Source organism: Sipha flava, unplaced genomic scaffold (genome assembly GCF_003268045.1).
Source record: "Sipha flava isolate LNK unplaced genomic scaffold, YSA_version1 317_pilon_pilon, whole genome shotgun sequence".
Lineage (NCBI taxonomy): Eukaryota > Metazoa > Arthropoda > Insecta > Hemiptera > Aphididae > Sipha > Sipha flava.
Genome location: NW_020272999.1, coordinates 11,977 through 36,665, shown reverse-complemented (window position 1 = coordinate 36,665; position 24,689 = coordinate 11,977). Strand labels below are relative to the sequence as shown.

Sequence of the window (24,689 nt, the reverse complement as noted above, 5' to 3'; positions counted from 1 at the left end):
GGACCTGGTGTGAAGAATGTTATGATTATATCAGGAAATCTGAATTGTAAGGCATACCTCCACTTATCTTGAGCTATTTCGATCACTGACCATAGGATCGTGTTTAGGGGGGGGGGGGGGGGTCAAAGGGACGCTGAAATGTTTGACACGGTTCTGACTGACCATCACTGACCATGATCTACAGCCCGGTTAGTAATCAACACTTTTTTCTCTAAAGAAAGAATAACACGTTTTTGTTTAGCACTCATTAGACTACGTCGGAACGATACGTACGGCGATAGTGAAAACTAAAAGTTTATTCCAAAAGTGATTCAATCATGGGCGTCACTGAAGTCCAAATTTAGGGGTAACAAAGTTTATTTTTAGAAAGTTAAAAAATAAATTTTTAAAGGCTTAACATAATAATTGGCTCAACTGGCTAACTATTCATAAATCTTGGTATGACATATAGAGCTTATCACAAAATATAATTATTTTGGAAACAACCACAATAATAGATGGTTTATGTACGTACACACTTGAATAATAAATTGGAATACATTTTAAAATCTATAACTTTTTTTGAAATAGCGAAAAGATAAGATACCCTAGCTACCCCATAAAAATCTCTAGGGTAGCAAAGTTACCCCTCAGGCACGTAGCTAAAGGAGGGTCAGGGTGTGCCTGGCCCACCCTAATATGTGTCCGGCCTTAGGCCGGCCAACCTAAAGTATTGAGAGGGGCTCATTATTATATGATTGCTTTTAATTTTTACCAAATTTTTAATATTGCCAAAATATGACGCAAATAAAATCAAATACATCGGGTTTTAATTATAATCAAAGTAATGTAACTTGTAACTAAATTTAAACGATCGATTAGGAGATAATTGCTATTTTATAGCTAAATACCGGTACTATACTACAATGTCAAATTGTTCTTATCATATCTAGACAGTGACTACTGTATACTTGTATGTCTATTTTTAAAATACTTTGAGCGAGAGTATTGTCATATTGGTTCATATAGAATTATATTATGGTCTCCGATATGGCACTTACATTCACATTCAGCGCACGCCGCACTTATGCTAACAACACCTGCGTTAATATTTGTACAATTTATAGTATTTATACATTTTATCTTATATATTTAATATTTAAATTAATTTTAAAATGGTACCTCTCAGTGGATGTGCCAAAAGAAAACTAAAATTACAAAGAGAAGAGCAAAATGATAAAATATGGTATTACTAGGTTATATACATATATATTTGTAGTAATGATATGCTGATAAATACCTTTTTATAAAAAAGTCCTGGGAGGAGGGGGCCCACCTGGTGAATATTTTCTGACTACGTGCCTGATACCCATTAGCCTATAGATTCGATAGTTTAATAATCAATGGTCGATGGTAATGAACGTGCGGACAAGGCCGCCAAACAAGCTCATACATCTACTGATGTTCTTTCCTCCTACCCCGTTTCATACAGTAACATAAAAAATGGCATCGTAAGGAACACACTTCATCAATGGGAAACACAATGGAACAAAATGATCACGAAACTCAATGAAATTATAAGAACAATACTACCCTGGACCTACCCGTCAACACCCCAAGAAAATATGAGTCAGCTATTAACCGGCTAGGTATATTTGAATCACGTGATTCACAAAATTATTAATGGGTTGGTTGATTTGTTATATAATAAAACAATAATTGGTTTAGGGGTGACTCAAGGTTCTATATTTACTATATATACCAATTAAATACTCATTACTTATCTACTAAAAACTTATGAATTCACCTTTTGAAGAGCAGTGAACATTATTTTAAGATGTATGGTGTAAAAATATTAAATGTAAATCTAGAAAAAGAAGTTCAAGGTGCCACTGCACATACATATACATCTACAGTCCATAGTTATTTTTAAATTTTCGGAAGAATGAGCACGGTTAATCGCGAACACGAATAATCGAGGTTCCACTGTACTGTACACTGCAGTATTCCATTCCTACAAGAAAATAAATAATATATTATGTATGGTTAAGATCCAAAGTTTATTCGTGATAACTAGGCTTAGGGACTTCTAGCATTTGCATATTTTTTTAATTATTGTTAAATATAGCAGAGTGCGAAATAAATTTGTTTCTCAGTGTTATATCAGATCTAAAATTTGAATGTGCATATTTTTGCATATTTGATAGATTTTGCAGGAGAGTGCATTTTTTAAAATTGTTATGCTTATTTTGCATATTTTGACAAACTTTTCAAATTTTATTATTTAAAATTAAAAACTATAGATACAAATAACATATTTCAACTGTTTGAAAAAAAAAATGTACTAAGAGGTACTTCCAGTAATATGCTACCTGCAAACTACTGTTTAACACACAACGTCGATTCATACTTAAAACGTCGTACGCATATATTTTGTAACATTGTGTAATGCCGAAAGTACAAGAGTCTATGAGTAACCGACTAAAAAGTTTTTTTTCGAAGTTTAAAGATACATTTACATCCGATGGCCACGTTTTATTTTGTGTACTACGTGGTCATTTTTTTTTTTTTTAATGCATATAAATGCATATTTGTGTATTTTTTAGAGCTATAAGTCCATAAGTCTAGTGATAACTTTCATGAGCAATGGAATGTTCATCTACTTTTTATGCTGCTAATATATAAGCAAGTTCACAAATACATTGATTTTTAATAGGTAACTATATAGAATTAGAGATAAAAATTGAAGATTGAAGACATAATTTTTATGAGCATCTATATTCAATATAGATTAATAATCAATTAAAAATTATATTGGTCGTTTTTAATTTATAACAGGGGCGTATTTTAGGGGGGAGCAAAGGAGATGATCGCCCCCCCCTAAATCCATATTTAATGAATCAATTAAATGTGAGATACACATTTAAAATTTTTTTAATGAGGATCATTTTATAATGAAATTAAATTAAACTTAGCTGTGAATACTGAATTGGGCTTTTTGTCAAGATCATACTTAGTGAAAAATCAAATAAAACACAAGCGTAACTTTCAAAACATAGACAGGTGTTAAAAAAATAACCACAATTAAGAATTCACCTGATTTAAATATTACCAAAAATTTTACTTGTACATTGTGAGCCTAAATTAAAGAAAAAATTTGAGCCTCCCCCCCCCTAGAAGTAAGTCTAAACACGTCCCTGGATTATAAGGATTAATCTCAAACTGACTAGGACATAAATAGATGTATAAAAAGAGGATACAACAGTAATAAGCAAAAACTTAAAACAATATTTATAAAAAATAAATGTTCTCACTACAATTAAAACTTGTTAAATTAAAAAATTAATAACTAAAACAAATTTTTAAGTGTTGATTCTGAGATAAAATAGTTCAAATTTAATCTTATGGCTTCTATAAAATTGATAACCAATATAATACAATTTAATTGTATACCGTCAAATGGTTATACTTGGGGCAGTGGTACAACTTGGACCAAAATCATATGTTTTTATTTTTCGCGCCATAAGGCCATGGTATCAAGTTATAGCGTTATCGCACTATTTTCAATATTTTTTTTGAAAAATTTTTTTCAGAAAGAACTTAAATTGAAGATCAGAAATTATTAGTAAGTATATTTAATATGTATAATAAAATAGTATAATTTGTTAAGCATTTGACATACCTTAATAGTATTATATAAACAAGAAAAAGTATTGTTTTTTGAGTGATGTGATAAATAAAAATAAGTTTCTAATTTATGTAATTGTTATATTTTAATATTTATTACATTTATAAGTATAATATTTATTAAGTTATTTAAGTTTTAGTGATGTATGTGTAAGTTGGGGCAAGGTGGTCCATGTTACACAAGGATAAAACTTAGTAGATTGTACATACCTAGTAAAATTAGTTAAAAATACATCTTTACCTATTTGTTTTTACTAGTGTTTAATTTGAATTATATAGGTATAATATAATATGGTTGGCTTGATTATATTAAGTTATCTACTTATTGATTTTTTTTTTTATAAAATAATGTATTTATAATTTTTCTTTTAAAGAAATGGTTGGACAAAAAAAGAAAATTGGAGTAAGACCATACAAAACATATAATGAAGAAACACTTCAAAGAGCAGTACTTCTTGTAAAATCTCATAAATTGACTGAACGTTAAACATCTGAAGAGTTTGGCATTTCTAAATCCACAATTCAACGCCATGATTAAAATTTATCACCAGTTGGAAGAACATGATTTAGTCAAAGGTCTTATTGTAGCTAGTAAATGTGGATTTCCATTAATCTCACATGACATTTCACATAATTTATGTGAAATTTAAAATGTTAAAAATGTTGTTAATGGGAATTAAATCTGAAAATATTATAAAATCAAGACTGATTATGTATTGCTATTCTCATTGTTAAAATATGTTAATTAATTATAATTTAAAATAAGTATTCTGATTTAATAGTAGACTGATACAACATAAGTCATAATGTATTACCTACATACCTAGGGTTTTTAATTTGTATAAATATTATTTTGTTTTCAAATATAAAAACATAATTAATGTGAAATATATAAATCTATAATTCAATTGTTTTTTTTAATTTATTTTTAATTAGTGTACATTGTTTCAAAAATAAATGCAAAATGTTTTTCTTATTTAAAAAAATTCAAGGAATCTTTTAAAAATATTATTTTTTTGCCCCAAATAAGTCTTAGTAAAGGAAACTTAGTTTTTGTATGATAATTATATGTTTGCCCCAAGTTAAACTTTTATGGTACAACTTGGGATAAGCATAAAAAATAAAAAATAAATATATAGGAGTTTAAGAAAAAACTCAAATCAATAATATTTTCATAAAACAAAGTAGGACCCAGATTTTTTGTAATCACATGAAATTCCCTAACTTAAATAGTTTTTAAGTTACCTACAATCATAATTTTATAGTGCCCCAAGTAACACCATTTGACGGTACCAAAAGAAACAAAAAAAGGTTGTTGAAGAAAAAATCAAGTATTATTTTTAAGTTTTTCCTTAGCAGAGAAAATTCAAAAAGAAGCTTCTTTAAGATACAATGTGTATTAACTTAATTATTTAATTAGATACTATAAAACATTAAGGATAGTTTTAGTAACAAAAACTGTATTCAAAACGATGGAAACTGATTTATTCTTCACTTTACTCATAATAATATTATAAATATTAGAACACTAATCATATTTTAAGAGTATAAATAAATATTTAAAATTGTCGATTATAATATTGTTTACATAGAACCCCATATTTATTATTACTATTGCATCCTTAAAAAAATTATTTTTAAATTATAATCAGTATCTTAAAGTCAATTTTCAAACAAATTCTTAATAATTTAAATAATCTTATTATTATTACTACAGCTGAAAAAGACAATAATACTTTTATAAATATTAATATTCAACAAATACATATTAATATATTATCACTTATAAAGTCACAAATAGGTGATACTTTATACTTCAGTAGCTCAATATTTTTACCAGCATAGATCACTAAACGATCTGTATAAAACAACATAACATAACATTTTTTTTTTTTTTTTACAGAATGTGAAATCCACTCATTTTTATGTATATGCATTTATACTTTCACAATTTATTTATAAACAGTAAATAATTTATAATAATAAACTGTCTTCTAAAAATAAAGGCCGGCATAAATTTAAAAAGCGCAATTTAATGTCAACCGATTAGTTAATAACAAGGAAATATTATTCTTCTTGTATAAAGAACATGGTTATAAAACATATATATTTTTTATTACCTTAAGTACAAGTTTACACTTAGTTAACATGAGATTCTGAAATAAAAAATCATACTTATGTTTATAATACTGATCCATATAAGTACTGTCAATTTAGATTTAATTTGTCATAAAACACTTGTGTTAAGTTAGTTTAGGTTGGAGGGATGATAATAAAAACATTGACTAATCGGCATACCATTAGAGAGACTTGCGCTTACTATGATACATTAAAGCTTAAATGTAATTTTTAAACTGGGGTATAATTTCCATTAGGTTTGTAGAAAAACTGCCCATGCATTATACGCCTAAAAAGTTCTTTTCTCAGTAATTTTTTCTCCTTGACAAGTTTCTTTAGCACACCCTTATTCTCCATAGCTCGACGAGAAAGATATGGTAGTACTTCGTTGACTGGACCATATGGTATGTATTTGTACGCCGAGTATCCTGCTTGGCCTGTACAATTTGAATAACAATAGTTAACGTAACACATAAGAATAAATATTTTATTTATAAAACATACCCAAAGGGAAGGTGATAAAATCACACATGCCAAGCAGTTGTCCGAAGCAGATTACTTTGTCATCTGGAGAGATTCCAATTTCTTTCATTCTGATAAGCGAGGAAAACAAAAACAAAAAATGTTTTATGAAACAAATTTTAAATTATTATGTTGGTGGTGGTTTTCATAATGATGAGTACTGTTTGTATTGTTTTGTTTTATGGTTTTTGTGTAATATCCATTTCTGCATTTAATTCCAGTAATCACTATTTGCTTGTATTGGATGGTGTTGGAAATGCTTTTTTAGACACTATTCTATGTGTCTCTGCAAAATTTATCAAATTAACAAAAGTACCCTTTCCATTTCTAACCCCGTTTTGATTATTACCTACCGCATTACAATTTAGATATAACATTGAAAGGTTTACTAATTGTGTTGGACATAAAAACATAAATTTGATAAAACAATGTTAATTTAACTCACTGTGATAATGCGAAGCGCACAGTATCTTCATTGTGTGATGCAACCATTATACCAATCTTATTGGCAACATCTCCCTGGTCTTTCAATACCTTGATACGTGTTAAACATTCGGTCAGTGTATCATGATACATTTTAGTGGTAGCTTCATAAGATGGATTGGTTGGATCGGTATAACCCAATGCTGCAGCTCTTGCTCTCTCCTATTGAATATATCATATATAAATGAATACTGACTAAAATTGAAATATAAAGAACACTGATTGATCTTAACTACCTGATCTATGTAAGCACCTCTCACGAGTTTGGCTCCAAAATAGAATTTTTGACGCTTGGCTTGATTTAAATCAGTCTTGACTTCATTAAGTGTATCTTTAAGGTAACATTGGTATGTGTTGAATACAACAGCTTTTTCTGTATTATATTTTTGCATCAATTCAAGAGTCAATCTAGATATAGCCGGTTGGAAATAAGTTTGTTCAGCATCAATCATTATACGTACATCTAAATCTGTAGCAGTCTATAAAAATATTTACAATTACATCAAATATTTTTAAGTATGAGTTTCTATTTGCATAAGAAGCTAATACAATACACAAATTAGAAGTACACTAATCTTAGAGAAGTGCTTGACACTTCACGTATCTAGAAACTAGTCTTATAACAAATTTAATAAATTAATCAAAATGGTAATTCTTACTTGAACTAATGTATTTAGTCGATGAACCATATTACGGAACATTTCTTCTTCTTTTTTAGACAACTGAGATAATAGCCTAACCATACGACCTTCTTTCAAACAAGGCACACGGAACGTATCACTTAATTCAGAATTTTCATTCAACAGACCACTCCATGGGAATAAATGAATAACACTAAAATAAAGATAATAGGTATAAAATTTGAGTGTGATTTTTTATTTATAAAATTTTTTTTACCCTTGACTATCTTTGGTGACTTTCTCTAAAAATTTTTTTGTATCTTTTATTCCAGCTTCAAACAAACGTTTATCTAACTCTTCGAGAGTAAGTTGCTGACCAATTACATTTCCTTTGCCACCCATAATTTCACTAGCTAATGTACGAGCCCTCATAATTACTTCAGATAATTGCAACTGTAATCAAATAAATATATTAATATTTAAATGTAGTACATAATTTATTAACTTAATACCAAATTAATAAGAAAAATAATAATAATGATAAGAATTTGATAATATCTCAAATGTAAAGACACTTTTCAATAATAAGAAGATTCTAGTAACTGTTGATCTCATTACTGAAATAATTTAAAAAAACAGTTTATTTTATTATTAACTATATATATATATATATATATATATATATATATATATATATATATATATATATATATGGTGTTTAATTAACAATTTTTATAAGATTATTGTTTCATTATATAAAAAATTATGAAAGTCAGATATGATTAGTAGTTTTAAGTTTACTAAGAACATGATATTAACATATGATATTATCTTGAATATTTATTGGGTAAATTGAGATTTGTTTATTAATATTTTTGAATAGAATAGTTGTTATATTTAAACTAAAATAATAATAGAATATAAACATACATTAAGGTAAACATGTACAATATAGTTGTGACCAGACATTTCTTTGTTGTTCTATAATATAAACATTTCTTCTTATATACTCCTCCTATCTTAAAAATTCTGACTAAGCAACAGTAATTAAGTACAATATTTTTATCTAAGTTGCATGTAATTTCCAATTAAGACATTAAATGCTCTGAACTTAACTTTAGTTAAGCAATGACAACATTTGAATACTCAAATAGACTTAAGGTCTTAAAAATATCCTATAAAGGTGGATATTTTTCTTTTTATATTATATTAATACACAAAAAAATAATTTTTAACCTGGTATAATAATTACTAAATAGTTTTAATTGTTGAACTAAAAAATAAAAATAAAATACCCAAAATCAAATAAATAAACATTAAATTTATAATTTCAATTAAAATATAATAATTAAAATCAAAAATATTACTTCTAAGAGGGGTTGGTGAAATTCTACAAAACCTTTAGTATTTCATATAACTTTTTAATTCAAATAACCATAGATAAATTTAGGTTTTGGTGATAACTATTCTATTAGAATTTATATCATTTAAACATAATACAATTGATAATTACCAACAGCTGAGGACGTCCAAGAGCCGTTAACTTGATTGCTGTAATTCCTGTTCCATATGTAGCACCTAAAAAAAATTATAAAATTTGAAATAACATACAAAAAACCATAAAAAATAATATTTATATTACAGTGCTATTATATTATACTTTTAAGTTACATAAATAAATAATTAACCATAAGTTGTAAACTATTGATTGTAGAAATAAATAATGAAAATAGGCGTATATATATGTTACCGGCAATATGGATAATCCGGTATTTTGCAAAATGCCTAGGCATTATATAAAATGCCAAAAATCACTCAGCAATATACATAATACGAGCTTTGCCTAAGTATTTTGTATAATGCCAATTGTGGAGTAGGCAACATGAAAAAAACAAACAAAATTGGACATCGCCTATTACCAACGACTTTACTTATCATTTATCATAAATGAGCATTCACCATTTAACACTATAAACATTAATATTCTTTTATTACTATAATAATAATTCTGAGATACAATATTGCATGTACTACTAATTTTATTACAATATCGTAATTTTTCTCATTATTTTCGTGACTCGTTTTTGTGTTGCAACTATGCATAAGATTTATATGAAATAAAATTTTTATAACAAACTACATATCTTTTTTAAAAATTTGGCCACTAATACTAGTTTTTTATTTGATGAACAGTATAATGAGTTGTTAAAAATTCAATCCACAAGAATTGGCCAAGGGTTTTTGAAATGTGCTTGTAAGTCCAAGTGTCAAAATAAAAAGTGTATTTGCCTTAAAAATAACAATTTGTGCACTTCAAATCGTCACTTTTCTACAACATATTATAATAAGTAAATAGTAGTTAAGTAAAATATTTATATAATAGTAATAATATAATAATGGATAAAAATTAAATTTTGTCTGTAATATGAGTAATAATGTAAAAATTGGCATTTTATATAATGCCTAGATATTTTATAAAATACCTAGGTTATATGTAAAATAATATTGAAAATCATATGTTTTATTTACATTGCCTAAAATGGGTCGGCAATTTGCATAATGCATAAACATTTTGCTAAATACCTGAACTATCCATATTGCCGGTAACATATATATAAATATGCTAGAACTTTTTATTTTTAATTTGTAACTGAATTGAATAAATTAAATGTATAAATATATTCAGATTTCTTTTATAAAAATGAGTAAAATTCTACGACCGAATGAATGATATTGCAGTATTGATCTATTAAAACTAGGGATGGGTTCACCTACACTTCGAACACTCAAACACCTCGAACTTTAAGAAATTCGAACAGTTCGAAGTTTGAGAAAAAGTTCGAATTCGAACAATAAAATATAAATAAATAACTAACAAGTTATATAGTAATTAGAAATAAGTTTTAAATAATAATGACATTACTTAATAATTTTACTTCTTTTATAATATTGAACTTTTTAGTTTGTAATACCTAGTTAGTTAAAACTCAAATTTTAAAGTTTTAACTTTTAAATGTTTTAATTATTCAAAGATAGAAATATCTAAAGTTCAAAAATAGTTCGAAATACCAAACAAGTTCGAGTTCGAACAGTTCGAGAAAAAAATTATGTTCGAGTTCTGGTTCGAGTTTGTGAAAACTTCAGTTAGACCCATCCCTAATTAAAACCAATTATTCTCAAAAACTTAATACAAAAAAATCATTATTCTCAAAAAAAAAAAAAAAGATTTTGAAAGAGATCGGTAGGATCAATTGATATTTCTAAAGGTTAATGAAGTAGTAGAACCAAATTGAAAAATATTAAACATAAGCATGGCTCGGTACTTATAGCACTTAAAATCATTAAAATAAGTGCTTAAAAAAAACACTTAAAAACATAATTATAAGCACTAAAATAAGCATTAAAAAAATTTAAAATTAAACAAAAATATTTATTAAAAAAACTATAAAATTCTAACTAAAAAATTAAACAAAATAAAAATAAATCTTCACTTTCAAGACTTTTTAGGATTTTATGGATTTTCTAAGAGATTTTTCTGAAAAATAAAATATAAACTGTTCTCTCTAGTCTTGATCATTTTGACGTTTGACACTCGGTTCTATTTTCAACGTTGGAACATCTTTGTTGTGACGAACTACGTGACAACGTAGATAAAAATTATTATTAATTTTAATTCTATCATAAACGATATTGCAGGAGAAAACTAGAAAAACGTAAAAAAAAAATGGTCAAATAAGCAAAAAAAGACACTTTCAAATTTCATAATTGTACGTGTTGACATACACTTCTATAGCACTCTGCTACATTTTAAGTTAATCCATAAAAATAAGCAAATGCTTTAAGTCCCGAGCCCTGTATGTAAGTAATAATATGCAAGAGGATAATCTAACATTTTATAGAAAATACTACGCAGTTTATTTTAAATTAGTTTTATGAATTGCCGTAAATAGTAATAGATTGAATTAATTTTCAATTAATATTACGTATAATATACTATATTGAATTATGATAATATATTATGATAACAGAATAATATGTATAATTGACGTATATACAATTAACGTTCCATGGTAATATTATAGATAATTATTAAATATATATTATTTGATTAACATGTACACACTAAAAGAAAAATGAATTACTTATGCTTTCAATTATGACCCGATAAGATAATTAAATTTTAATAGATTCGCGTTTTACCAGTGCTAATTGCAATTGATTTTAAAATCACTAATAATATACTTAAATATGAATAATTTTAAACAAAAATACTAATGATCGGAACAAGAGAAGGGGAAGTAATTAAACAGTATTTCAGATTTAATAAAATAAACTTAATTACTTTTAAATTAAAAAGTGACAGTTGTAACTATAATATACCTACATAATATGTAGCAACAAATTAAAATAATTGTAACTCAAAAAAAGAAGATATCCTAAACTATAGAAAGATTGTAGTGATTTTCTGACTTTCCTATCACTAATTTTAATGTAATAAAATTAAGAATATACTCCAGGCAAAGCTTTTATTTATTTATTTCTATACATAAATTATTTGTTTATTTATTTATGTATAAAAAATTAAGAGAAGACAAAAAGTTTTATTCTTTATTACTAATAATAATATATTAATAATAAATTATTAGTATAATACAATAAAAATAAGTCAATGAAAAAAATAAAATATTTTTTAATGTTTTATTTGATTTAGACAATTTGTACAATTCAAGTAAAGTAAGCATAAAAGACCGACAAAAAGTATATTGGCAATAAAAAATAGAGTTTGAAAAGCCACTGACGATATAACATTGAAACAGAATTCCTACCGTTGGAGCGAAAACTAACTTTGTCCGCATATTGCGTCAGAACAAGTCGGAACTTCACGCTCCACGTTCATATAAACTAAGCACACATTTCCCTATCCATTTGTGATAGACGTTTACCTAACGCATTCATTAATATTTAATATAAGCATTTAACTAACCTACATTCATATTTTATTTTCTATATTAGTTTATATTATATACATAGATAATTATTACGAATGAAACAAAGTAATGATGAAGAAAAGAAAAACACTGAAAAAAAAATATTGTGGGTTCATAATATTGATTTAGCAAATGAAAAAAAAGGAGAATTTCAGACATTATTTCTGCATTTAAAATAAGATGATACAATTTTTTTTCCAATACTTTACTATTTCATTGTATAAATATGCATATTTTTAGATTTCACGTATAACTTTTTCACACGACATTTTAAAAAATTAATCGATAAAAAAAAACTTAATAGAAACTAAGTAAATAATTAACTAGAATGGGCTGATTAGAGTCTAGTATGTCTATTTATGTGCTTATATGCATGCGGTCACGTTTTGATTTCGTCAAAATATTGTTGACACACAATTCGATTCCATTTCGATTGAATGTTTCTGATCTGATCGGATCCAATGTACGGGACCTTTAAAATTATGTTTATTCATTTTTCCCGTTCTAATCTGATCGGATGGTTCCCATCCAGTGTGCAGAAACCTTCAGAGACTTCAGTGTTTTATATATATACATGTTAAATTAGAATTAAAATGTATTTATTTATTATTAATAATTTTAAATAAATATTTTTAAAATAATATTTACCAACAAAACAACAGTTTATCTAATATTATGTAAATATATGATATTTAGAGTTTAAGTATAGTGTATAGTAGAGAATAAATAATTTTATTTGTATTAAAACTACTAATTTTTGATACTGTACACAGTTTTTTAATATATTTTAGTTAAAATGTAATCATTAAAATATAATTTTTTAGGTAATAAGAACCTAATTGGTAAACATAAGATTAATTTTAAATTTAAACAAAGCATGTATTGGTAAATATTTTCGTTTAGTGAATTTGTACTATAAATGTCAAAAAATAAGAAATTGGACAAAAATAGTACTTTGAGGTGATGGTATTTTTTTCATTTTAAAGCAAAATAAGAAAAAAAAAACTTTTGAAGGTTATTATATGTTGCCTATTTTAATCTATTAATAGCGTTAAAAAATGTCTATAAATAGAAAAAAAATTTAATTATTTTTTGGTTATTTTGTTTTGAAAACTATATGCGATAACAATCTATTTTACCAATAAAAAATTGGTTCATTTATTTTTAATAATTAAGGGTTTAAACTATAAAATAATGGCGTATAGAAAATTATTACTAATAATTTAATAAACTAGATAAATCTGAAGAGAAGACAATGTTTAATATTTATTTATCAGTAATTTTATAAAGATATATGCTGTATATACTGTATAAAGAATCATGTTACCAAAACAATTATTTTTCGTAACTCAGTGATTGTGATTATAAAATAAAAATAAACAATGCAAGGTTTATAACATTATCAAAGGATTATTTTTAAACTATGTACTTAAAATGAAAACAAAATTCAAAAGAAGTGCATTTATAGTCTTATAATCATAATATAGGTCAGTGAATTGAAATTTTTTTAAAATGTTATCTAAATTACTCCTTGACCCGTAATAAAGAACTGAATGACGTATAGTAACTGTTCTATTATTAGGCATCGGTGACAACTGACTATGTTTCCACAACTTTTGTAACTTTTATTCGATAACAATGCGACATATATATTGTATATTTGTACATAAAACTTGATGAGTACACAATTTATTCAAATTTGCGTGATCGAATTCCATTCTAAATATTTTTAAACAAAATTAAAAAAAAAAATGTTACTTATATAAACAATCCCATAACAACCCTACGCTTCCAGGGCAAAACTTCTAAATGTGACCTTGTGTATTTTTAATTTAAAAACATAAGTATTAAATATTATTTTCAAAATTGCTACAATTAATATACAGTACGATGAAGCTTTTGTACAAAAAACATACAACATTAACCGTTATAATTTTGGACGCATCGTATTTTCACGCTGTCGAAAAAATGAACGAATTCTAAAACTATTTTTAACACCAAAAGTCCGTAAGGCAAAATTATTTGAAATATCTGATACACAATTGGAGTTCCACATTTATCAAAAAACTTACATACAAAATTTAAATTATTAAAATTTTAGGACTTCGCTTGCCTGCCGCATGGGCGTATTTTAGAGAGGGCAAAGGGGCGATGCCCCCCCCCCTTAATCCGTGTTTAAGGAATTGATTACATGTGAGATACATTTCAAATTTTTTTAATGTGGATCATTTTATAGCGAAATCAAATTACGCGTGGCTATGAATACTGAATTGGGATTTTTATCGGGTCCATACTTAAAGAAAAATCAAATAAAATACAAGCGTAACTTTCAAAACATAGGTGTTAAAAAAGAACTACACAAAAGTCGATTCTAATTCGATTCGGCATTAGATTAAAAAAAAAACACAAATATTAAGGATTCACCTGATTTAAATATTACCAAAAATTTTACTTGTAAATTTTAAGCCTGAATTAAAGAAAAAATCTGATTCATTCACCCATTTCGTGGGGATGGGGCTTCGCCCCAAAGAGACTTATAGTTTAAGCCTAACCTAGTTTTGTATAAACCTTGATATCGTGGTGGATAAGATTATGCTTTGTATGTGAAGCTTAAACCTTGCAGCGCGATTAAATCACATATTTCTACTGTTAATAAAAATTAATGTAGGATAATTAGATCATCTAATTATCCTACATTAACACTACATTCACATCTAATTTAGATGTGAATAAAAAAATTAAAATTATATAATGAAAATAAAATAGACAGGTATGAATATGTAAAATGTTTATATTAATTATAATTATAGGACATGCAATTTTTCTTGTTAATTATTATGATTTAAAAAATATCTTTTGCGATGTTACGGTATAGAAAAAAAAGATTGAACGGAGTTACGGTGCTGTTTTATAAAATGGCGCCGATTCATGGCTACGGTGTTCCCACCCACAATTTTTAACATTAAATGCACATTTTTTATTTTTCCGCTCGGGGCGTAGATACCTCTAGCTCAACCAATTTTGCTACGACCTTGTCTATAAAAAAAATTATAATTGAATACTATGAATGATATTTTATAATATATATTAATTTGATAATAAAAAATTGATAGTTAATTGGATTACAATTCTTGAGAGTGATACGCCAAGACTTTCTGTAATACCTGAAGCTTTGAATGAAATTAAACAACATTTTATAACTCGTATTCCAATTTCCCTATTACTTGAAGTAGAAGGAACAATGTTGCTAAAAAAGATTGATGAACGTTATAACATGGTTATACATCCAATCCATTTGTATATTTTATTCATCATACTACTCAAACTTATACATATTTAAATATAATACTTGAGATTAAGTGTGGATAAGTGTCCAGTGGTAGTATTGGTTAACCGAGTTATAAACATGTTATTGTGGTCGTAATAAATTAGTAAAAAAAAAATATACACTATTGTAAAAATGTACGTAAATTTCTGTAAATCAACCAAATATTTTTTTACGATAAATTTCCTATCACTAAATATAATAAATAATAAATAAATAATTTCCGATCAGAATATCAATATAAAGTTAATTATTTAGTATTAACATTAATTTAACCGAAAAACAATTTTACACTTTTTAAATGTATAATATTTTTGTTTTCGGAAATACAATTTTATAAATCTTACCAGCAACTGCATCAAGGCAATTTTGAAATACTTCCATATTACGTTCACAAGTAGCTTCATTCAAGTAAAAATAGGTTCGAGCACTTTGTACTTTGTACCTTCTGTCTGCAAACTGTTTATCCACATGGTACTGAGGTAGAGAACCTCCAATTTTCTCGGCTGAAACAGAATCTGCCCAATGGGAACCAAACCCAAATTTGCATGCGTTAGTCAAATCAAACAAAAAATTAGTTATTATCAGTTACAAAACTAATAAAACAATAATGGAATAAAATAATTGTTAAAATATGGGATAGGGATATTTTTTTATAGCATCAAAACAATTTTATGTAACTTTTTCCTAACTGATCAACTTAGTTAAAATTTTTAACTTTAAGAGAATGTTATAGAAAAATGTTCAGTTTATATTACTCACTTTTTATTAGTATTTTTTACATTTCCTTAAAATAAAAATTGTATACTTTGAATTAAGTTCTGTAGACTTTAGAAAAATAAAAATCTTTATTGAATAGTATGGTCTATAGAATGAAAAATTACCATTTAATGTAAATGTTCATAAACGAAAAATAAAGTATTACCTCAAATGTTGTGGAATGTGCGCCTAAGACTTGTAAGTATCTTTACCTAACAGTTTCATATGTTATACATTAGTATATCACTTCAATCTTTAAATTTACTAACAAGACTTGATTTTATATACATGATACTCAGCTTTTATAATTTTAATAATTATGAAAATGTATTTTATATGCATCAATAACCAAAGCTTGAATAAGCAAGTCGGCGTAACAGTAGTAATTATAGTAATTACTTTTGTGATTTTATATAATGAATAAAATAAAATAAGTCATTTTTTTTCCAATTTTAAACGGTTAAAAAAAAATATTTTATAAATTAAAATTGTTCTATTTGCCTCTCTCTTTAACTTCTATGAATACAACTTAATATTTATTATGAAGATTTCCAAAAATTACATATTAAGAGATAGTATTTTAGTTAAAAATTTATTATAATTTAAACGCAATACCTACATATTTTTATTTATTCATAAACATTTAAAACTCTAATACACACAATCACAGATCAGCCCAATTACTTAACTCAAAGTTAAATAAGTTCTACAAAAATTTGTAGAAGAAAAAATAAATCAATAACATAATTAGACTTGTAATAAGAATGTAATTGTAATAAATAGTAATTGGTGAATAAAAGTAAATTAACTTAAGAATAGATGCATACATGCAATAAATACACACATACATAAATACACTATGAATAGTGAACAGGATATAAATTGAATAGTTAAATAAACATAGTAAACATGACAGAATGCTATTTTAACTATGCATATTGTAATCAATAAGTTTATAATATTTTACATTTCAAATAAATTACCTTCTTTTTGAGCAGCACTTTGGTCCATTTTTTCTACTTCCGACATGCTAGATCTAAAAATAAATATAAATAAATACAATGGTAAATTCCATAAAAGTTCTACAATTTCATTATTTTAGATAAAATTTCAAAATCATACTTTATTGTATGTAATAGCGTTCCTAAAATTGTAAAATTATAAGTTTATTCTATCAAAACATTATTCTTAAACATATTTTTTCTACTGGTTATAGTTTATTTAAACTGTGGAGACTTTTAAGTTGCAACCATTAATTAGTTAACTTAATATGCATGTCATGGGAAATGTATGTTATTAGTACACTATAATCAATACAGATGCAGGAGTGTACAAAATTTAAAATTTAAATAAATTCATTTATTATAAATTCAAAGATGATTACATTACTTGACATTTTGTTAACAAATTAACTATAAAAATAAAATAAATTTTGTTGATAATATTAAAAGTTACTGACAAGAAAAGAAATTTATTATATATCTCGTAATTACTTGAAGTTAAGCTTTTGAAGCTTGAATTAAATATTCTTAATAAAATAAAAATTAGTAAATGATTAATACTCGTGTATTAATATAGAAATAAATAGTTTATATATATATAGAAATAAATAAATGCTTAGCCTGGAATATTACTATATTTGTAATGCACGACCGATTACTAATTAAAAGTTAACCATCAATACATTCATTCATCATACAAAGTCAATAAAATTGTAAATTAATATACCTGATGATACATTTTTTATTCAAAACCAATCATACATTACAAATATAATATTAGTGTTATTTATTAACATATTAAATATTATTTTTTAATCAAATTGCTATTATCATAAATACTTTTCTCTGTCAAAAGTATACACTCAATTATTCATGTTACTAGTATAATAAGAGTACATAAATTAAACACACATATATATATTTTCTAATAAAATACTGTTGAAAAATATAGCTATCAAACTTTGAAAGAGTAGTTGTTGAAGTTTTATAATAAAAACAAACATCCTTCAAATAATATTGTAATCAGGCCAATTTACAGTGTTATTTTAATATTTCAATTAAACTTACTCTACTTCACGTTTTTCAGCCTCTTCTTGAGTTATATCTTCTTCAACAGAATAATCCAATATTGGTTTAACTCCAAAAGATCTTAACCGTTTTAATGTAGGAACAATACGATATTGATCTTCTCCAGCAACAAAATGACCATAAAATGTCATTTTCATCATTAAGGTAAATAATTTTTCTCCAAAAACCATTTTGCAAATTTTCATGAGCTAAAATAAAATAATAAATAATATTAAACTTTGTATGAAATATGCAAGTATATAAATATATATATATACTAACATCTTAATAGAAGTTAAATCAAATTTATGTAAGTAAATTAGAATATGAATCTAAAAAAGTGGCCAAATTGATATCAAGTAGATTTCGTACTGAATTTAAATGTGTTTTCAGAATACTTATTACTTATATATCAACTATAATGAGAGACAAAAAAAGGGTAGTTTTTACTTTGTTGCATATGTAAGACGAAAATAACATATATTATTATCAATTCTTCCATAAAGAAAATTGGGTTTAATTTAAAATTAAACTTTATTTATTAAAAAAATATTTTACAAATTGAGTCATAATATTTTAAAAGTTAAAATTAAAGTTATTTTTATATGCTGCTGTAACATATATATTAATTATAAATAGCCAAAATAATTGTATTCATCATCCAAAATATTGTTATCAATGACTAACCTATAGTATCTAACTATTTATTTTAGGTTTACTGTATCTTAATAAGAATTAAATTTGCTAAAATTGAACACTTTAATCACTATAATTATTAATAAACTATAATATAATGGAACATTTTTAACAGTGAAATTAAATATTTGGTTAGTATTTAAAAATTATAAACTATGTATTGATAAATTTAAGGTCGCAATAATAGATTTGTTTTTTTTTTTTTGTTAATTCCTATCATAAATTATATTATTTATCAATATTAATATTTTCAAACAGTAAATTTAAGATGAGCAAAAAATGAACACGTTATCAACTCAATTTAAAATTGAAAATATATATATTTTTAACAAGGTAAATTTTAAAAATGTGTACCAATACAATGTAACTGAACAAAGCTATAGTAAAAAATTAAAAAACAGTGTTTATTTCGGAGGGTGATCAAGGATGGGGGAGGGGTATAACCTGCTATGGAAAATGCATACATGCATGAAAAAAATTATTTATTTATTAATTATTTACTCCTATGACATATCATATACCACATACCTCCTTCCCCCCGAAATGTACGATACCTCTCCAAGATAGAATCTCCGAAATAAAAACTAATTACAATTAATGAGGAAATAAAATATGTTCACTATTTAGAGGTTCGGTAAAGGGTTGAAGTAAATTATACTTACTTACAAGTTTTCTTAAAAGAAAAATAAAATAATAATTATAAAAATATGTTCATAAATAAGAGATATTATTTATAAATAATTCAAACAATATCTTACAAAAATTGACTTTACTAATATTTTCAATTTTTTTTTCAATTGCTTTATTATAATTATTTACATTTACTGAAAAATAATGAATTTGATTTAAATTTACCAAAAATACCATTATGGAATATATACGGAACAAAACAATGTAATTCAATAACTGACTTATATAAAATAAACACTTAACTAGTTCTTAATAAGTAACTAGTTTAATACTTAAATCAAATTTAAAATTTGTAATTGTCTTAATTATTAAACTTACTTATCCTGTACATTTATAAAATTTTAAATATCAAAGTTATTACCAAACCAATAGTTATTTTTTTTTATGTATTACAGAAATAATAAATAAATAAATAAATAAATATATTAACATTAAAAGATAAATAAAAAAAATGTATTTTATGTACTTAAAATCAAAAATTTAAAATTATAATTATCTGGGTAGTTATTTAATATATATATTTAGATACTACAAATTTATTAAACTAGTACTTATTGAGTATCTTGATATTAAGTATCTTGTCAACCTTGATTATAAATACACATACATAATTTAAATTTTAACTAAATGTATTCATAATTTTAATCAGTGAAACATTACATAAAGTACATAGATTGTGTAAATTATCTATAGTGTATTCAATAATGATTTTAGATTCCAAATAAAATAAATAATGTATTTATATTTAAATATTTTATAACAAAATGTTTAGTTTTACGAAATAGTACATATTAAATACATATTAATAAATCTTTAGAATATTTTTAATATCATAACTTTAAAATAAAAATTATCTTTTTTTTTTTAGTTTAATATGTAAGAGCATAAAAGGTTTTAATTAATATAATACATAATGATTGACCAATTGACCCATAACTTATATTTAATGTTTTAATTTATTTCCTAGATAACCTTTAACATAAATTAAATCAATATAGTTGTAGAGATCTCATAAATATATTTAATATCCCTAAATATTAAGTTGAAAAATAGAATAAATTATTATAGTAAAAAGTAAAAATCTGTAAATAAATTATTTACTCTTTAATAATAATCATTAAAAATATTGCTACAACATTTAGATTAAATTATCAAAAGCTGAAACCAAAGAACAAGATATTTATAATACCAACTAATTGAGTAATAATAAGTTTATTAATTGTTATTATATACAATATACAATAAGTATGAAAAAATAATATATTTCATGAGATAAGTAGAAAAGAAGTATTTTATAAAACAAATTTAATGAAAAAGTAAATACCGAAAAAAATAAAACTAATTAGGTACCACATGCAGGGCTGGACTGGGTAGACAGGATACTGGGAGTTTCCCTGTGGACTACTTGTACTTGTTTGGAAGTTTTTTTTAGGTTTATCAGTTTAGGCTCATTATGTCGACAGACATTGACAAATTTTCTAATGCGATTGCATTAGAAACAGTCTAAAATTAAATAAACAGTCTTTTAATGTTTAATAATAATATTAAGTGTTCAAATTCTCAAAATAATATACAATAAATTTATATGAAAATATAAGTTTTTTTAGGGTTGTTTATATAACTTTGATATATCTAAGAGGGCGGTTTTTTTTTTATTTTCCAGTAGAAATTTCTGACCCAGTCTGGCTCTGACTACATGTATATTTATGTTAGTTAACTTTTAAATTCTACTAAGGCAATTTGATTAGACGAGTATATTATTTGGGTAAGCATAAGCAATTTAATGATGTTGAAAACCTAACAATAGAAAAATACTGAGTATAAAGTTACTTGAATTAATAATATATTAAGGTAAACCTTAACAACAGATAGATACGAGTAATACAGTTACATTTAAACATTTACCTGCATGTTATTCTCAACAAGGTAATTTGATGAGCAAAGTTGGTAAACTATGTAAGCTCTAAATATTTCCCAGGTGGTCTTGCTCTTGAAAGTAGCCTCGGGGTTGGCGAATGACGTATCCAATGTATCCCATTTTGGCTTGTTATCGACCGTACTGGCAGCAGTAGCGGCCACGCTGTTATTTCTTCGTTGTTGCTGTTGCTGCTGCAGTTCTCCAGATCCATTTGTGGTGGTTAGTGAGCGCACAAGCCGAGTATACAAGTCGTTCCTGAGCGATTCTTGCAATAATAATTGACTGCACTTACGAGATGTTGATAGTTTCAGAAAAGCCATTTAACGGACACTTGATGGGGCCGTACCGATAAGATTGTATTTTTATTATATTTAAATAGTATGTAATAAATATTTTATACACGTTATTTTATGCAGCCGTATCGCTACTGGATGCGGGTACGCGATGTCCGGTCGACTGGGCAGAGGGCCGGTTGCTCCTTTGGGTTATACACACACGAGCGCGCAGCTACACGCGCACACGCGCATATATATACGTAACACACACAAACGCACACGTACACGCACACACACACGCACACGCACACACACACACACACGGCGCGTATTCGGGACACACGATACACACGCGGCGCTCGCGCAAAAATGCACACACGCACACGATCGCGTGAAAAACAAAAACGACGACGGCTTCGACGCAGGCGCGTGACGAACACACGGGTTTTGGGACTCGCGTGCGCGAGGTGGGGAAAATCGGGGTATCAAAATTAGAAAACGTTAAGCGCGACGACGGCCGGGCGACGTAGTAGTTTTTACCAGTACTACGCGGTCTACGACAGTTCAATTTCTCACCGTGTTCTCTGCAACGCTCAGTACTACCGCTATGGTCAGATTCGTTGGCAGGTGTATGTGCGCGGGTGGGTGAGTAATGCGTGTGCGTTCGAGCAGCCAGCGGAGACGTTGACAGTGCGCAACGGCGGTGGCACCGCGGTAAAGGCGTCCGGAGAATAAGGGATTTTTGACACGCGCGCGCACAACGCACCGTTCCGTATATTATTATTATTATTATTATTATTATACCATATACGCCATATAGTGGCGAGGACAGCAGTGATAGCGGTTGCCAAGCGGAAAACACGCAAGAGCCCCGAAGAGCGCCAGTCGTGAAAAAACACCTCTGACCCAGTGCCGCCGAACTTGGCGCCGTCGAGTTATGACGGTCGTGCGGTAATAATGCCGGCGCCGGTGACACTGGCGTCGCGATCCGTTCGCTTCGTTCTTGTGGACCGATACAAAAATATTACACACTTTTGAGCTTTTGGCTCCAGGCCCCAGTGCTGTAATAACACAGAACTAAGAACTCCCTCGTGACCTTTTACATACAGGTGCTGCTGATGAACAGATTATGTTCGGAAGAATTTTAATTTTACCAGTCATTTGGTGGGGCCCAAAGCATCGGTATGGCGTAATATCGTTATATTCATTCGAAATAATTTTAAAAGTATCCTTTGTAGGCACTTACTTCAGATTTGGTTGAAATGTGAAATAATTTGCATCTGTGTACAAAAACGTAGTATACCGAAATTTCAATTCAATTTATCATTAGTGAGTAGGTACATAAAAAAATAAAACATTTTTGTATTATGGATACACAATGTTTGTGTAAGTATATATTTTTTATTTTTATAACCTAATTGTTTAGGTATAAAAATTTAATACCAACTAGTCTTATCCATTTTTAAGAACCCTATAAAATTGTTTCTTATACCTAAAATTGGCTCGATAAAAGAAAGTTGAATACCTACCTACATTTTTTTTCTTCTACATCTGGTTAATACTTCATTGTGGTATTATTTTTTTTTGCATTGAAATATGGTATATGTAAAAAAAAAAAAATCAAGTTTCACGTAACCTTAATAAAAATCATGTGGTAATACAATTTAAAAGAAATCGTAGTTGGATAGGTATCGGATAGCTTTTTCATTAGCCAAGTGAATACGACGTATATTCATCTAATGTACTCATTCCTTAAAATGTATAATTAGAATATAAAGATTAATAAAATAGATGTTAGGATGTTAGGTAATTGTTGGCAATTTTTATAATTTATAATATAACTTAACTATTTCTAATTATGTAGATAGTATATAAATTATAATTAAATGTAGTTTTGATAGAACTAATAATCTAATAACACTTCAATTTGCAAAAACGCATAAATGCAAATTGGTTTTAAAAAACTGATGAAGCATAAATTCTTATAAAACGTTCATAAATTGTATCATTTACTATTGAGATTTCAGTACTTCACTATAAATAATGTTATTTATATATTTCATTATTTTCTTATATATATTATTTTAATTCGTAATTTAATGAACAATACTATTAGTAATCTATTGATTTTATTTTGTACAGTTGGGTGGATCGATTTTATGATGAAAAACAAAAATTATCTTTTTCCAAATTCTAATAATTAGAAATGAATCACAATTTTTAAGTACAATTATTTTATTTAAAAATTGTGATTCATACTCAAATAAATGTATGAAAAAAATGGATATAATTCGACCAATTTAAGAGGTACCGCAAGTAATTTCTTTCAAATTACTAAAAAAAATATGACAACATTTTTGAAAAAATCATTTAATTAAATTGTTATTGATGTATAAATATATAAGCTGTTTATATATATTTTGATTGATTATTATATTTTGAGTAAGTATAAAAAGTATTAATTAAAATAATAAACTCAACCTAATTGAAAATTTTTTTTTTAATGAAAATTAGGCATAATTCTACGAGGTTCAATTCTTGATCTTATAAAACCGTATTT

The 24,689-nt window shown here is 26.3% G+C and overlaps 1 protein-coding gene across 2 annotated transcripts; it reads right to left on the bottom strand.

Moving 5' to 3' along the window:
* Positions 1 to 5,679: 5,679 nt before the first annotated feature.
* On the bottom strand, positions 5,680 to 22,892 carry LOC112686603 (proline dehydrogenase 1, mitochondrial). Of its 2 annotated transcripts, XM_025558971.1 has the most exons (11): positions 21,842 to 22,886; positions 18,551 to 18,759; positions 17,465 to 17,517; positions 16,070 to 16,240; positions 8,923 to 8,987; positions 7,687 to 7,862; positions 7,449 to 7,623; positions 7,026 to 7,268; positions 6,752 to 6,951; positions 6,289 to 6,377; positions 5,680 to 6,221 (listed from the first exon to the last, which is right to left on the bottom strand). In XM_025558971.1, the coding sequence occupies exons 1-11, from the start codon at positions 22,172 to 22,174 to the stop codon at positions 6,016 to 6,018; spliced, it is 1,920 nt and encodes a 639-aa protein (XP_025414756.1). In that variant the 5' UTR covers positions 22,175 to 22,886; the 3' UTR covers positions 5,680 to 6,015. The 2 variants fall into 2 exon arrangements, with proteins under 2 accessions (XP_025414756.1, XP_025414758.1); XM_025558973.1 differs by lacking the exons at positions 5,680 to 6,221; positions 6,289 to 6,377 and adding an exon at positions 6,574 to 6,592 and having other exon boundaries at positions 21,842 to 22,892.
* Positions 22,893 to 24,689: the final 1,797 nt, after the last annotated feature.